The sequence below is a fragment of the Podarcis bocagei genome, assembly GCF_964188305.1.
Source record: "Podarcis bocagei genome assembly, chromosome: 1".
In the NCBI taxonomy this organism is placed as follows: domain Eukaryota; kingdom Metazoa; phylum Chordata; class Lepidosauria; order Squamata; family Lacertidae; genus Podarcis; species Podarcis bocagei.
In genome coordinates this window covers 100012868-100026806 of record NC_138125.1, presented here as the reverse complement: position 1 = coordinate 100026806, position 13939 = coordinate 100012868, and the positions used below count along the sequence as shown (strand labels likewise).

At 42.5% G+C, this 13939-nt stretch overlaps 1 protein-coding gene across 8 annotated transcripts; it reads left to right on the top strand.

Annotated features, from left to right (window-relative positions):
- The first annotated feature begins 220 nt into the window (after nucleotides 1-220).
- On the top strand, nucleotides 221-12342 carry MAP3K19 (mitogen-activated protein kinase kinase kinase 19). Of its 8 annotated transcripts, none has more exons than XM_081199599.1 (6): nucleotides 223-1439; nucleotides 1802-1969; nucleotides 6504-8846; nucleotides 9413-9553; nucleotides 10867-11564; nucleotides 12264-12342. In XM_081199599.1, the coding sequence occupies exons 2-6, from the start codon at nucleotides 1904-1906 to the stop codon at nucleotides 12319-12321; spliced, it is 3306 nt and encodes a 1101-aa protein (XP_081055725.1). In that variant the 5' UTR covers nucleotides 223-1439; nucleotides 1802-1903; the 3' UTR covers nucleotides 12322-12342. The 8 variants fall into 8 exon arrangements, with proteins under 8 accessions (XP_081055730.1, XP_081055725.1, XP_081055724.1 ...); XM_081199598.1 differs by having other exon boundaries at nucleotides 1721-1969; XM_081199602.1 differs by lacking the exon at nucleotides 1802-1969 and adding an exon at nucleotides 4832-4939 and having other exon boundaries at nucleotides 224-1439.
- Nucleotides 12343-13939: the final 1597 nt, after the last annotated feature.

Here is a 13939-nt window from a genome sequence, read left to right as displayed (position 1 = left end):
TCCTAAATTTCTCCTGACATGCTAAGATTTTTACACTGAAGGTTTCGTTCTGGCTTGGTTTGTTCTGGCTTTGGTATAGAGAACCATTTTGTCATGGATTATTGTTATTATCATCATCATCATTGGTCCCTTACCTTTCCCGCCCCGACCTGGCCACAGTTATCCATGCAGCGGTCACCTCCAGGCTTGACTACTGTAATTCGCTCTGTCCCAGAAACTCCAGCAGGTGCAGAATGCTGCAGCGAGGCTCCTCATGGTGTCTCTGCCATGGGAGCATATTCACTCAGTGCTTTTCCAGTTGCACTGGCTCCCTGTGGAGTACAGGGTCAGATTTAAGGCGCTAGTTTTGACCTTTAAAGCCCTTCACAGCCTAGGACCCACGTACCTACGGGACCGCCTCTCCTGGTATGCCCCACGGAGAGCCTCAAGATCCATAAATAGCAACACCCTAGTGGTCCCGGGCCCTAAGGAAGTTAGATTAGCTTCAACCAGAGCCAGGGCCTTTTCAACTCTGGCTCCGGCCTGGTGGAACGCTCTGCCTCATGAGACCAGGGCCCTGCAGGATCTGATTTCTTTCCGCAGGGCCTGTAAGACAGAGTTGTTCTGCCTGGCCTTTGGCTTGGAGCCAATTTGATTCCCTCCCCCTCTTTCTTTTTCCTTTTTCCTTTCTCCTCCTGTGATGAGGCTGCATTTTAATATTTTAATGTTTCAATATTTTAATGTTGTATTTTAATCTTGTTTTTAAGTTGTATTCATTCAACTTGTTTTTATTGTTTTCATTATTGCTTGTTAGCCACCCTGAGCCTGGCCTTGGCTGGGGAGGGCAGGGTATAAATTATTATTATTATTATTATTATTATTATTATTATTATTATGCAGAAATTATTAAGTGCAGCCTAAACCCTGGTTAATTAAAAAATAATAATCATGGGAGAGATTTGGTCATAAAGCCAGGTTTACCTTACATCCATCCCCATTTAACAGATTGCCCGGAACCTGGGTGGTCCTTTGCTGCCGCATTTCAGCATTTGATTGTCATTTGTAAAATGAGAAGAACGGAGAGTAAGATGAGTGTGGTGCACCTCTGAAGTGCTGCAAAAAAAATTGTAGTTTACTTTGGCTCCAATCCAGAGAGTGTTTGCGCTGGTGGAGCAAATCAGTTGGAGATGTGGGTTTCTTACATTTGTTTTCCCAGCCAGCTGAGTCTGCTTGACTGGCAATTCACCATACAAAATGCCCCAAGGAGAGTTGCCTTGGCGACAGCCTGTAAACTAAACAGTCTGAATGTAGCTCTGTACATGGGATGGGGGTAGGGAGACTGAAGCAGAAATCATTCAGTGGGGTCTGCAGTCAAGGCCAGAACACTGGGAGTCCTATACACCTGGGGAACTATAAGCTAACATGCTTGGAGTGTCATTGTTGGGAGAAGCAAAGTGCAGGTAAGCCAGAACCACAGAGTTACTTCATTTTTTATTTTGTTTCCTCTTTTTCGCATATGAAGTTCAGTGGGTTACAGATGATATGAGCACATTTTACTGCAGTGGTATTAGCTAATTGAATTTTGCACTTTTTGTGTTAATGACACAATTGGGAGTCCAATTTGTATATGTTGGACTAAATTCATATTATGCATCAGTTGGTGGCAGGGATTTATAAATGAGTGGAAGACCAGCATACTTTAACATAATTCTTTCTTCCTCATATTGCACTCCACCACCAGATGAATGGGCTCTGTCCCTTTAACCTTCACTCTGGACATATGGACTTCATTCTTCATCACAAAGGTCCTCTCTTCCCTCAGTTCATGGGGCTCATGGATGCAAGTCCATGTTGTTGTGCCAGGTGTGAATCTTGAGTGAGTCCTTGCTCTTGACAAGTTAAAGACTACTGACTTAGAAGATGGATGGAAAAAGTATTTGAAAGCACAAGTTATAGCACTGGATTTGCTCCCTCGACTTTTGCAGACAATGTAAGCAACATTAGTTTGTAGTTCATTATTTTATATTTTAAGGAAACAAACATATGCATGCATTAAAGACAGCATTAGAAAAATATTTTAACATTCTATTTTTATAAAGTTTAATTAAAACATCCCACTCATGCAAAAAGGCCATAGATAATTAAAAATTAAAGTCCTGGTGAACAAGCAGTGTTTCTGCATGGCGCCTAAGATATGTAAGTTTGGCACCAGGCAAACTTCCCTGGAGAGAACCTTCCACAAATGGGGAGACACCACTAGCCCATTCTCATGCTACCACCCTCTGGACCTCCCATGGAGGGGGCACATGAAGAAGGGCATCAGATGATGATCACAGGGTCAAGGTTGGTTCATATGGGGGGCAGTCTCTGAGGTATTGGGGTCCTGAGCCACATAAAGCTTTATAGGTCAAAACCAGCACTTTGAATTGCTCCCAGAAATGAATTAGTAGCCAGCGTAGTCAGGCCAGGTTAGGTGTGGTGAGCTCAGACTATTTTGCCCTGGTGAGCAGCCTGGCTGCTGAGTTCTGCACCAGCTTAAGTTGCCAAGCTATTATCAAAGGTATGTAGAAAATAGTCCAATAATCTAACCTAATCTAACCTGGATCCATTCCAGTCCGGCTTCCGCGCTGGTCATGGGACCGAGACGGCTCTGGTCGCCCTAACAGATGATCTTCGTAGACAGCTGGATCGAGGCGGGTCGGGGCTGCTGATTCTTCTAGATCTGTCAGCAGCTTTCGACATGGTCGATCACGAACTTCTGGACCACCGCCTCGCCGACGTGGGGATCCAGGGCACAGTCCTTCAATGGCTGCGCTCGTTTCTCTCTGGTCGGGGACAGAGGGTGGCGCTTGGGGGGGAACTGTCATCCCGCCACTCCTTGGTGTGTGGAGTGCCTCAGGGTGCGATTCTCTCCCCGATGCTTTTTAACATCTTTATGCGCCCCCTCGCCCAGCTTGTCCGGAGTTTTGGGCTGGGCTGCCATCAGTATGCTGATGACACCCAACTCTATCTGTTGATGGATGGCCATCCTGACTCGGCCCCAGACACACTGATCAGATGCTTGGAAGCTGTGGCTGGATGGTTACGTGGGAGCCGGTTGAAGTTAAATCCTTCGAAGACAGAGGTCCTCTGGCTGGGACGGGACGATATGGGATTGAGGGGGCAACTCCCATCTCTTGCGGGGGTGCAATTAGTGCCAGCACCGTCCGTTAAGAGTTTGGGTGTAATCTTCGATACCTCCCTCTCCATGGAGGCGCAGATTGCAGCTATAACAAAGGCGGCATTTTTTCATCTCCGCCAAGCTAAGCAGTTGGCTCCTTACCTCTCTCGACCTGACCTAGCCACTGTGATCCATGCGACGATCACCTCCAGACAGGATTATTGTAACTCACTCTACGTGGGGCTGCCCTTGAGACTGACCCAGAAACTCCAGCGGGTGCAGAATGCCGCAGCGAGACTCCTTACGGGGTCTTCGCTGCGGGATCACATTCATCCGGTGCTATACCAGCTGCACTGGCTCCCGGTGGAGTACAGGATCAGGTTTAAGGTGCTGGTTTTAACCTTCAAAGCCCTACACGGCCTAGGACCCTCGTATCTACGGGACCGCCTCTCCTGGTATGCCCCACAGAGGAACTTACGGTCCTCAAATAAAAACATCTTGAAGGTCCCAGGCCACAGAGAGGTTAGGCTGGCCTCAACTAGAGCCAGGGCTTTTTCGGCTGCGGCTCCAACCTGGTGGAACGCTCTGTCACAAGAGACAAGGGCCCTGCAGGACTTGACATCTTTCCGCAGGGCCTGCAAGACAGAGCTGTTCCACCAGGCCTTTGGTTAGGGCACAGCCTGACTCCCTCCTTTGGCAATCTTTACAATACTTTAGTTTATGGTTGCCATCAATTTTGATTTTAATTAATTCTTATGATGTTTTTATAATGTTGCACTATTTTAGTGTTGTTAGCCGCCCTGAGCCCGGCTTCGGCTGGGGAGGGCGGGATATAAATAAAATTTATTCTTATTATTATTATTATTAAAGGTTACAAGAACATGGACAACAGAAGTTAGGCTATCCCTGTCCTGATAGGAGCATAGCTGAGCCACCAGCTGAAGCTGATGGTAGGCACTCTGTGCCACCAAGGGCCTCAAGCAACACCAATGGATCCAAGAAGTACCTCTAAGCTACATACCTGCTCTTTCAGAGGAGGTGTGACCCCATCAACTTTACACAGTTTCCACTTCATAAAAGTGGAAGTGGTTTACCATAGGACTAAAAGAAAATGACATTCAATAAAACCTCCCAAAACTAGATCAAAAAGATAAAAACAAATCTATATAACTATATAAAACTGAACAGTGTACAAAACAATATTAAGAGTCAAAGTCCAGTAAAGTGTGGGTAAACATACAAGCTTTTAAGGAGTGGGTGAAAGTTATTACTGCCTTTGCCCAAGGAAGTGCATTCCAGAGGGTGAGCTTAGAGCTTAGAAGACCAACTTCAATATGGTCACCAAGGGACAATCTGCTGGTCATGTAATAACCAGCAGGATATCCTCAGAAAATCTTAAAGATCAGTTTAATTCAGTAGATCACATTTATGACATTTTCTGATTCAGCTGTTACAGAGAAATAGATATGGGTGTCATCAGCATACACTCCTAATGAGTGCCCCCAGCATATTGTTTTATAATTTTATTTTTATTTTTTTAAATTAAGAAATAATTGTTACCACCTGTAATCTGCAACCTCCTTTCATGTAATCATACAATTAAATGACACTGTAGGGTTAGTGGCTTTGCTCTGGAAAAAGGAGGATGCACTGCTCTGGGTAACCATAGTAATTAGAAAGCTCTTTGTGTAGTTGATCACCATATGTAGGGAAAACAGATGTCATCTGCAGACAGAATGCGGATGATCCCCCAGCCACAGTTAATACAAGTAAGAGAGCCAGATGACTTCAAATACTTTTGTAAGTAAGCATACATTTTATTCTATTTTTCTCTTCATTTAGCCAATTATTTTAATCATTTGATTGGAAAAAAAGTTCCAAAGTCAGTGTTTTCTTTTTTTAATTAGCAACATTGTGATAGTTATCTCAAGAGAAGGGAATAGGCTAATTTCCTATACTTAATAATTTCCTGTCTCACTTCCTCTCCTCATAAAAGTGACTGAGCATAGTATGATGGCGGAGACATGCTTTTGCATCTCTGAAGGGCTAGATTCAAGGAAAGTTTATGGCTTATCAAGAACCTCTGTCTGTTAGGATGAATCAGCAGCAGGCAAGATAGATCAATAACTTGTCTATGGTATAACCCAGTGTTTCCCAAACTTTTTTGGGCAACGGCACACCTGTTTACTGAAAAAAAATCTCGCGGCACACCACCATTAAAGCCCCGCCCCGTGACGTCAGCGCGCAGCGTCACGCCGGGAGGGACGCACGAAAGTGAAAGTTTTTTCCCTCCCCCCTCAGTCCCTCGCTCGGAATTCAGCTCATTTGGGGCATCGCTCCGGCTGCTCCCTCTCCCGCCGCGCAGGAGCGATGCCTCTCTCTGGCTCTCCCTCCGCGCAGGCTGAGGGAGGGAGGGAGGTGCGCGTGTGACCCGTCTCTGCTGGGAGACCAAACCCAGCGAGGCAGAGTCGCGCGGAGGCACCCAGGCAGCGCTGCCGGCTGCGAGGAGGAGCGCCAGGCAGCAGCAGGAGGCGCGGCCTCTCCTCGCCGCCGCCGCCCCGCCTCTCGCCGCCCGACTCGCCCGCCTCCCTCCAGGCATCTCGCGGCACACCAGCCAATGTCTCACGGCACACTCGTGTGCCGCGGAACACCGGTTGGGAAACACTGGTATAACCACCCAAGTATTAAACTGCAGATTAAGTTGTACTGTTAAAGCACAAAGATAATGCTGCAGGAGGCAGCAACCCTATATGCCAGATGGCTGGCAAAGAAGACAAAAGTCAGGTCAATTCACAATACAAAGTATTGGCTAATTATGTTCTAGCAAAATTATAATATATAAAACAAACAATAAGACAAATACAGTTAATTTCCAGTCTTAGCAGAATATCAAAAAAAGAACATAGGAAGAAATAAAACAAAGAAAGGTAGTACAAAACTCTTGCCACAAGCCTGCTCAGTCCTTTGGAACCCAATCCATATCACTTTGCTTTCACATATTATGACTAAAGGGTAAAACAAAGGCAGAAAAATTGTTGAGAGAGAGAAAGAGTTTAGAATGGAGTCACCCTCTGTTCTCTCTCACTCCCTCTCACTCCCCCTTCCCCACTGTCTGTATACATGAGTGACTCCATTCTGTATACATGAGTGACTCTATTCTAAACTATATGTCTGATGCAAGGCTTAAGAAGTAAAACTGAGTATTAGCACTACTCTATTGTTGTTGTTGTTGTTGTTATTTAATACCCCACCCATCTGGCTTGTTTCTCCAGCCATGCTTATTGAGTGGTATCCATGTTGAACTCATTTAAGAACTTCCTAAACAATACTGATTCATTAATAGGTGGTTTTTCTAAACTTCCAGCTCAACCTATCACCACCAGTGGCATTTCATCCTATAAGAATGGTGCAGCTTCCTCCTTTAGAAGACAAAGCCAAGAAAAATGCTGGTTGTAATAATCTGCCCAATATTTTGAACCACTATTCCGTTCCTACGAAGCATACTGACCCTCAGTCTGAGGACCAGAATCACAAAATTATAACAGATGGCTTCACCGTCTTTGGAGATCCACACTCAGTCACCCTGGATAACTGTCATATGACCTTTCGATATTCCAAAGCCCAAGAAACTGAACCACAGTTTGAGTGCAGCAGATATGGAGCAGATATAGGAAATGAAGTAACCAGTGGTAAAATGCATCAGGTTTTGGCAACCTTTGAGAGTTTAAGTATTACAAGCAAAGACTGTAGTTTTGACCATCCTGATGGTTACTTGAGCCAAAGCAAAGTAGTACATACAGCAGAAAAATATGAATGTTCTCCTTTGGGACATCAAGATAGTTCCAAAGCTAAGAACTGGGGGAAATATTTTGCAAAGAGGAGTGGCAGCCCTAAGCTACAGTCAAATAAAGCAGAATCATCAGAGGTGAAACCAGATCCGAACAAACGTACCAAAAATACTATGAATATTGAACCAGGAAATACTGATATGCATTCAAGTCTTCAAAGCGAGGTTACAGAACATCATGCTTCAGTGATTACTATTCCTAATACTTTGATGGTTCTTGAACAATCTGAAAGCAGTATTTGTACAGCAATCAACCTGGGAATGATGGGAAACGTCACTGTGTCTGAAGCTGCTGAAAGCAATATTACGAAAGTAACTCCCATCAGCCATATTACAATATCTAACCATGAACCAGATCAGATCTCCCATGTTTCTAGAAACTCTGCTCAAAGAAAGAGCATGCCAACTAACTTAAGCCACAGCTTCAACGTTTTTGCTCATAAAGGGAGTGAAAATTGTAAAGTAAACAGCAACAGAACCACCTTGGCTCTAAAGGCTAGTGTGTGTACCAAGATGCCTCAAGATTTTATTATTTGGGGCAAGAGTTCTATCCAACACCATGCTAACAAGATAAAGAATCCCACTTCTCATTCTCAAGGACTAGGATTGTCTCATGCAAAGACTGGGATTTCCTCAAAGCTTCAGAAGAAACACCTTCAGCAGGAGAAATGCCGCTTCGGTCAAAGCAGTCAGAAACTACCAAAGCAGATGCTTCCCAGCAATTCCAAACATTTCCCTAGCTCAGGAGAAACCATCACTCCTTTTCCTGTAAGACAAGCACAGTCTTCCGTAGAATTCGTAGACCTGAAGTACAGTGACATGTTCAAGGAAATAAATTCAAGTGACAAAGGTCCGGGCATTTATGAAATGTTTGGAACTCCAGCATATTCCAGGGAGCCTCATGGCTGTGAAAACAGTTCCTGCAGGAATGTGCACTCTGCTCCAGCTGGGAGGCGCACTGCGATGAAACATAAATATAACCATCTCAGTGCAAAGAAGAATGGCAGAATAAGAAATGCCCAGAAGAAAACATGCCCCAAATCACACAAGAATTCCCTTGGCATTAAACAGAAGGAGAAGGATTTGGGGCAAAGAGGGGTATCTGAGTTAGAGGGTTGCTGTCAGAAGCAGAAGGAAAGTGTGATTGACCCTAAAACAGAAGGGCAAATAAGGAGTGCAGCACCATTTCATGAAGATGATGATCAGCAGCTTCCAGTTCCTACCGAGTTTACTCTACCAGCTCAACAAAATGAAGTCATTCCTAATTCAAATTTGTCAACTATTGAAGAAGTCTCATTGGATCACACTTCAGAGGCTGGCGATGCTTTCATTAGTAAAGCATTTGCTATCAATGTTCAGGAATTACTTTGGCCGAAGGTTAAAGTTCATGCAGAATATGCTCCTTTCTTAAACTATGCAAAAGATACAAATGAACATATCATCATAGCACAGAACAAAAGTTTAATGCAGACGAAAATTGGATCAACCGCTTGCCTTGAGGATCTGGATGCAAATCAGGTTTTGTTCTGTGATGATAATCAAAGGAACCCCCCTGCACTATGTTTTTCAAACAGAGTAAACTCACCTCCTCCACAAAGCCCACGAGTTGGAAAAGTTGGTTTATCAACCGAACGGACTTGCCTTCCTGCAAACTCTGTTTCCCAGGAATATCCAAACACCCTGAACTGCAGTGAAGAAATAACTGAAGACTCGTTTTGTTGCTCTGTATCTGAGCTGCTCTCTCTCGATAGAGCAGATGACAACCGTTCGAGAATAGCTACAAAAAATGCAGATACTGTGGTACAAAATGGAAACACTGAGAGTAAAGGAAACAGCGCAGCAAGTGTTAGAAATTGTAAGGTAATTATTGAAGTTTTTATAAGTATCTTTAATAGCAATAGAACAGTGAAAGCCAGTCAAATATTTAAAATATGTTGTGCCTTGAGATCTAGGACACAATTTATTACCATTCAGAAATCCTTCAGGCAATCTTGGGCAACTCTTTATTTTCAGCCTCAGCTTTCCATTTGTAAATAGCAATCAGAACAAACTAATTGTACTGCTGGATCAAACCAATGCCCATCTAGTCCAGATGTCTCTTACTTTGACAAGCACACCAAGAAGGTAATGGTTTTCCTCTGCTCTCTCCAGCATGTGGTACTCAGAGGTACACCATCCCTATAAGTGAAGGTCCGTTTAAGTATTCTGTGCTAACAGCACTCAGTAGATCCAACCACCAAGTTACCGTAAATAGCAGCAATCTTTTATCTCAAGACTGCTGTGATAAGACTTTTTGTCTCTCTCTCTCTCAGGAAAGAAATAAGGTCTATTCAACATACTATATAAATGACCCTGATCTCAAGCCTCTCTTTGCATTATATCTCATTCAACGTGTTCTGGTTTGCTCTTCTGTCCTCTTTTTACAGGATTTTTCTCCAGATTTCCTGGAATCCAGCAGAGAAAATAGATTTCTAAATGTGGTTACATTTTCAGAAAACAATGTAGCTAGTGAAGGACCTATCCTGTGGACCAAAGGTGAAATCCTTGGAAAAGGAGCCTATGGCACAGTAAGTTACATGGGGAGTATATATAATACCCCTGTTATCTCAAAGTGTATTCACTGTATCTCCCAAAGGACATTTTAGCATCAATAAACCTTGATCAATCCTAATTACAATTCCAGTCCTTCTAAACAAGCACACACACCCCAATATGGTGTCCTTCAAATGTTTTGCCCTACAACTCCCATCAGCCCAGCAATATACTGGCTTCTAAGCAGAAAGTAAAGAATGTACAATTGTGGGTCTTGAGAATCCACCACAATTGCATCCCTGATTAAAGCTGCTTTACTTTCTCTAAAGGAAATCAAGTGGGCTTTGTGTCATGGGACTAGATAAGACAAAAACTTATCTGAGCAGACTTCCAGATGCAGTTGTGCATTTCGGGAAGCCATCCAGAGATTCATCTCTGGGTGAACCACAAAATTGGTGAGAACTGTGAAGGAGTCTGCCAAGGCAGGTGGGAGGAGACACTGTGGGCAGTATCCAGTGTCCTCATTCTGTTAGTGCAATAATTTACATTTGGAGAATGGAACTACTCCCTCTCTTCCACCAGACAGTACACACCCCATACTCTCCACAAATCTGCTTGGAGGATGGTAAGGGAAACCCGATAACAAATTTAGCAGGTGCGCAGGGAAGAAAAGGGTGTTCAGTTATGCAATGTCAACTCCTATAAAGCAAACATGGGAGCTAAGCAGGCCTGAGTGTGGTCAGAGCTTAGATGGAAAGACCACCTATGAAGCCTGTGTATACCTCACTGAATTTTATGATGGAAGAAAGGTTGGCCTTGGGTTATTTACTGCCAATGTCTTCATAGCTTTCAGATGAGGGCACTCACTAAAAGCCCTGCATGACAAACACCAGTGAGGTGGCCTTTAAATATTGTGGGTTGGATTTGAAAGTGCCTCTTTTGCTCATGGAAGAACTATTATATGCTCACACAAAATATTTTTTGTGATCAGAAGGGCTTAAGTATGAACTGGGCATGTCTCTTCTTTAGCAGAAGAGTATACCAGAAGCCGATTCTCTCAGACTTTGGAATATGATTTTTTTTTTTTTGTGGGACAACCAATTTTCATTAATATGTTGTTGATGTTTTTACTATTATTGTAGTATTTTATGTGGTACACCACCTTGTCATATTTTCTATGGAAATAAATGATTACCAGATATAACTGCAGACATAATTTAAGCAGGATGAGTTATACTGTATTTAAATCAGATGCATGAGAACAGCATGTGTGAGTACATATTAATGTGTGTGCGCACAGGAATGTATCTGTAGTTCCACTACCAAAATAGGCATTTTTAATTTTTAGGTTTATTGTGGACTTACAAGCCAAGGACATTTAATAGCTGTGAAACAAGTAGCACTGAGTACCTGTGACCAAATTGGGACTGAGAAGGAATATCAGAAACTGCAATACGAAGTTGAGATTTTGAAAAATTTAACACACATCAACATTGTAGGGTACCTGGGAACAAGTTTAGAAGACAACATAGTGAGTATCTTCATGGAATTTGTTCCAGGTGGCTCCATTTCCAGTATTATTCATCGATTTGGGCCATTGCCTGAAATAGTATTTTGTAAATATACGAAACAGATTCTGCAAGGGGTTGCATACTTGCATGAAAACTGTGTGGTCCACAGAGATATTAAAGGCAACAACGTCATGCTGATGCCCAATGGTGTTATCAAGCTCATCGACTTTGGATGTGCAAAGCGCTTAGCCTATGTAAGTCTGACTGATGCCCACAGCGAACCACTGAAATCAGTGCATGGCACTCCTTATTGGATGGCACCAGAAGTGATAAAAGAATCTGGCTATGGGAGAAAATCAGACATCTGGAGCATTGGCTGCACTGTATTTGAGATGGCCACAGGAAAGCCACCACTGGCTTCCATGGATAGAATAGCAGCCATGTTTTATATTGGTGCTCACAGGGGAATCATGCCTTCCTTACCCAACCATTGCTCGACAAAAGCAGCAGATTTTGTTCATCTGTGTTTCACCAGGTAAGTAGTTATTAATATTAAGAGATATTAAATATCTGTAAATATTAAAGAGATATCCTTTTAATCATTATCTTTTCCTTAAGTAAAATGTGTAGTTCAAGGAGTTCCTTAAAAAGGTAAGGGAAATTGCACCAGGTCTATGGTGTGACACATAGATGGCAAAGAAAAGGTCCAAGGTCCCATCTTTGGTACCCGCAGATAAGGGTTGGGAAAGAGTTCTGCTTGAAATAAGGAAAGGCTGAATATCTCCCTTCCACATGTCTGGGACCATTTGCCCCCTGTAAAAGTGGATAGGAGTATGATCTGCAACTTTTTTGTAGCAGCGTCTGAAACTTATAAACTGTCAGACTGGGGTGATGGTACCATTATTTAAGAGAAGAGGCAAATGCTTTTCTAACTTCCCCCTTTCTTTTAATAAAAACTAAAGCCTTTTGTCCAAGGCAAAGGCCATAAAACCGTTTGAGAACTGTCAGGAATCAAACCCTTAAATGTCAAAATGACCAGAAAGAAGCCTCAATCATTAAAAAAGAATATAAAAGCTCCAGCACAACTTTTTGATGCTCACCTAGTCCCATGAGATAGACAAGTTTTTCAAAAGTGGATTTATTACTATACAAGTAATAAATCTATGTTGCTGACAGAAGCATATCAATTACTCACAATAAATTAATCTATTTTTCCCCATTGTTTTCCAAACAGGGACCAGTATGAGCGACCTACTGCTCTACAGTTGCTGCAGCATCCCTTCATGATTTAAAAACCTCATGAACTTTGCAAATATAGACATGATGCAATTTCAGGATGGCAAACTTTGTATCAAAATGTTATGGCTGTAGAACACTTAATCTCATTTTAAAATTAAAATCAGACATTTTGACATCTTTTGGCTTCCCTACCCTTGCAATTCATCTCTCTCCCCCCACTCAAAGGCTGGGAGCCATGCAATACAATATGAAGTGTGGACTGCTCAGTAGAAGAGATAGACTGACTTAATTGCATAAAAGGAGGCTCATCTTAACAGGCAGTGGTTAATCAGCCTGTCATTCAACCACCATGAATGGAAGGCAAAATAGTAATTCCTTCCCCCCCTCTACTTCCACGCTAAATCTGCTGCAGAAGGTGGGGGGAACTTTGCAGCATTTGAAATGGTGTGGGGAGCTGCAGAGAGCATTGGTGAAAGTTGCCTCCAGTCAACCCTTATTTTTGTGGATGGAATATTCTGGATTCAACCCAAAATAATAATAATACTGGTACATGAATGCTCAACTTAATAAAATAATCATGCAATTCACTTTTCTGATCAAAGTAGAAAAGAATAAAAGTAACGAGAGATTTTGAAGTGTTGCTTCTCACAACAGAAATGTAAGTCATTGTCTTTTATTATTTTTTTCCACAAAAAATAAAAGAATTTCATTTCAATTTGATGAAATAAGCCTAGGCTTGGATGACCAAGTGACAATAATCACTGATATTTCCTACCTCTAGATAGGCCATTTAGAGCCATTTTAAATTGTAAATATGCATCCTAGAATAAAAACATACCTGTTTCCAGGCAATGTACTGGTATGTGCTTTTATCCGTAATACAAGGTAACCTTGGGTTCAGCAGTCTCTCAGCCTAACTTGAAACGTTGAGAGGATATAATATAACCTTTTACTATATTACACCTTGGGTTAACCTAATAATATTACCTGTAATGTAGGCAGATGGACATATGCCCACCTTCTCCTGATTACATATGGTTAATTCAGTACTTCAAACCAATATTGCATTATGGAAATAGGGGTGGGGATTTCACTTCGACATTTCTTTTCCCTTGAGAAAGCCCTATGAAAACATTTTTCTTGAACTTTCATCCTCAAGCCCAACTATACATACATGGCTACCTTCCCTTTGGAAAGTTAAGGAAGAGGTAGGTGTTCAAGAGCAAGGAATTAGTCCAAGAGACTAAATTTCTTTCTGAGATTTGACCAGAGGAGAAAGCAGCAAGTTGTCTGAAGAGGGGGAGAAAGCACCTAAATCAGGCTTCCTCAACCTCAGCCCTCCAGATGTTTTTGGCCTACAACTCCTATCATCCTTAGCTAGCAGGACCAGCAGTCAGGGATGATGGGAATTGTAGTCTTAAAACATCTGGAAGGCCGAGGTTGAGGAAGCCTTATCTAAAATATACCCGTCCCACATTGGTACTTTTCAGTTAGTTGCCCATACTTAAATAGAAGCCACTGTTGGGCAACTCCCAGGGGGCTCAAGTTTTTCTATGTATGGGTATTTGGGGAACAGAATTTAAAGATACCACAAATGATATTGATGTAGTATTAGAATATAATAATTTTATAATTTATATCCCGCCCATCTGGTTAAAATCCTCAGTCTTC